The sequence below is a fragment of the Glycine max genome, chromosome 12 (genome assembly GCF_000004515.6).
Source record: "Glycine max cultivar Williams 82 chromosome 12, Glycine_max_v4.0, whole genome shotgun sequence".
Classification (NCBI taxonomy): Eukaryota; Viridiplantae; Streptophyta; class Magnoliopsida; order Fabales; family Fabaceae; genus Glycine; species Glycine max.
The window spans coordinates 14282178-14284628 of record NC_038248.2 but is presented as its reverse complement, the minus strand read 5'-3'; the positions used below and the strand labels follow the sequence as shown (position 1 = coordinate 14284628).

The window sequence follows — 2451 nt, the reverse complement described above, 5'->3', positions numbered from 1 at the left end:
TTGCAAAAATAATTTATAACAAACATAATATCAATAATATTGATTATGAATAAAAAAATTCCTGTCACAACATAAATTATCCAAAATAAATATTGTACCAAAATACCAAAATAAACATTGTATTAGTGTATCAATCATTATAAATTTATCCAAATTATAATAATTAATCACTATCTAATATAAATAAAAGATTAATCTATCTCATATTTTAGTTATTCGAATCTTGGTGGCTGGGCATTCCTGGTGTAGGTATGAAGCTCATATAATTCGGTTGGTTCTTGTTATGAGATACTCCATCTGACATTATAATTCGAATTGGTGCTAAAAGCCTAAGTGGAGGTGGTCTAAATGCAGTTGGCATTGGTGGAGGTATGAAGATTGTTTCCTACAACAATAATAAATAGTGATTAGTTATGAATAACATAATTTAACAATAATTAATCAATAAAATATAAAAATCACTCGCGTGACTTGGAGTTGGAACATTTTAAGTTGGAGTAATTTCTGAATTAGTTGAAGGTTGCTCAACTTGTGGAGCATATTGAAAGCAGTTAATCTCATCCTCCATATATGTAAAATAGTCATTAGCCTCTGCACAAATTTAATATAACTATAGATAAATAGATTATTGAGAACTAACATTAGTAAGTAATCATTAGCAACTAACATTCCATGTGGATAGCACAAATTTAAGGTAACTATAATAAACAAATGGTGTATGCAGTGGCATCCTCTGAAAGGAGTAATCATCAAAATTTAGTCTTTAAAGGTAACCTTTTGCAACAAAATAGAGTAGCCAAATGGTTGCTAACAATATATATGATTAGTCCCTTCTTATACAACACAAACTACATTTAACAATAGCAGGTCTGCATCAAATCTACCAGAAAGTAATCATGTACTGGATTAAAGGTAACCTTTTCCAACAAAACAGGGTAGCCAAATGGTTGCTAACAATATATATGATTATTCCCTTCTTATACAACACAAACTACATTTAAGAACAAATGCTTGCTAACAAAATTTAAAAGCAGTGTACAACACAAACAACATTTAACAATAGCAGACTTGCATCAAATCCAACAGAAAATAATCATGTACTGGATTAAAGGTAACCTTTTCCTACAAAACAGAGTCGCCAAATGGTTACTAACAATATATATGATTAGTCCCTTCTTATGCAACACAAACTACATTTAAGAACAAATGCTTGCTAACAAAATTTTAAAGCAGTATAGAACACAAACAACATTTAACAATAGCAGACCTGCATCAAATCCAACAGAAAGTAATCATGTACTACATAATCAACATTGCATACTCAGTGGATTAACAACAGTAGATCAATTCACAATATACACAGAATAATTGACAAATTTAAGTCATGTGGTTATTGTATCTGATGGCAGTAGTAGATCAATTCACAACATACACAAAAAAGTGGATTTACAGTAAGTAAATTAGTTGACAACAAGTAATCGGTGCTTAATCTGTTACAACCATGCCCTAGGAATAATAAAAAAACTTAATCAGATGTTTAGAAATATCTTACTAGTGTTGTTGTGGTTGCATTTAAGTTATTGCCTTCTTCAACAATAGGTTTCCACTTTTTTGGCCTTGGTGGAACACCACTATTAATGCATTCTCTACTGTTGTGACCATTGAGACCGCATCTAGTACATGTAACCTCTTTGTAGGATCTTTTTAGTCTACTGTTACTGGCTTGACCCTCATTCTGATCTTTTCTTCTACATTTTTTAGGTCGACCAAGTCTCTTTTTAATATGGGGTGGTGTCAGCCTATCAAACGGTGTAGTTTTCCAATATTGTTGACTCCTGGTAGGGCGTATGTAATTTTCATAGGTTGCATTGTAAGATACAATGGTCAACATACCATCATTGTAGTCCTCTAGTCTGTGGTTATTGTATCTGATGGCAACAATCACATGCCTACAAGGCAGACCTATATACATAAACACAATTTTCATAGAGATGCAATACATAAAATCCATAATTGACAAATTTAAGTGATGCAGTGGTATACCTGTAAGTTGCCACATCCTACATGTGCATGACTGGTTTTGTAGATCAACATCAATTCTTGTTTCATGATGGCAGACCTCAAATCTAGTTCCATCAGGATCACCAACCCAATTTGCAGTCCACTTGTTGGATTCAAGTTTCTCCTTTTCCAGCCTTGATTGTTGCATAGGTACCAATGGGCCTAATCTTGTAGCCATTTTTAGTTTTGCACTTGTCATCTTGCGCATTATATACGTCCTTATATCCTCACATAGACTCAAAATTGGCTTATTTCTAAACTTTAAAATCTTTGCATTAAAAGACTCACAATTGTTGTTAGTTATGTTGTCAACTTTGCAATTTTCACTTAAGTAAGCTTTGGTCCATGATTCACGAGGCCACTTGTCTAAATATACACATGCTTTTTCAT

The 2451-nt window shown here is 32.6% G+C and overlaps 1 protein-coding gene across 1 annotated transcript; it reads right to left on the bottom strand.

Moving 5' to 3' along the window:
* Window positions 1-208: 208 nt before the first annotated feature.
* LOC100808984 (uncharacterized) lies at window positions 209-2239 on the bottom strand. The gene is made up of 4 exons (XM_006593054.2): window positions 2044-2239; window positions 1894-1962; window positions 1268-1299; window positions 209-385 (listed from the first exon to the last, which is right to left on the bottom strand). Exons 1-4 carry the CDS (start codon window positions 2237-2239, stop codon window positions 209-211), a joined length of 474 nt encoding a protein of 157 aa, XP_006593117.2.
* Between the last annotated feature and the right edge of the window lie 212 nt (window positions 2240-2451).

Bases quoted from the DNA above. Each gene is read 5' to 3' on its own strand.
- LOC100808984 (XM_006593054.2), bottom strand. From the start codon at position 2,239: ATGGCTACAAGATTAGGCCCATTGGTACCTATGCAACAATCAAGGCTG. The intron at 1,300-1,893 runs GTATGTTGACCA...TTGATTATGTAG, and splicing joins ACTAGAGGACTACAATGATG to TACATGATTACTTTCTGTTG. The intron at 386-1,267 runs GTCTGCTATTGT...TTATTGTTGTAG, and splicing joins TTCTGTTGGATTTGATGCAG to GAAACAATCTTCATACCTCC.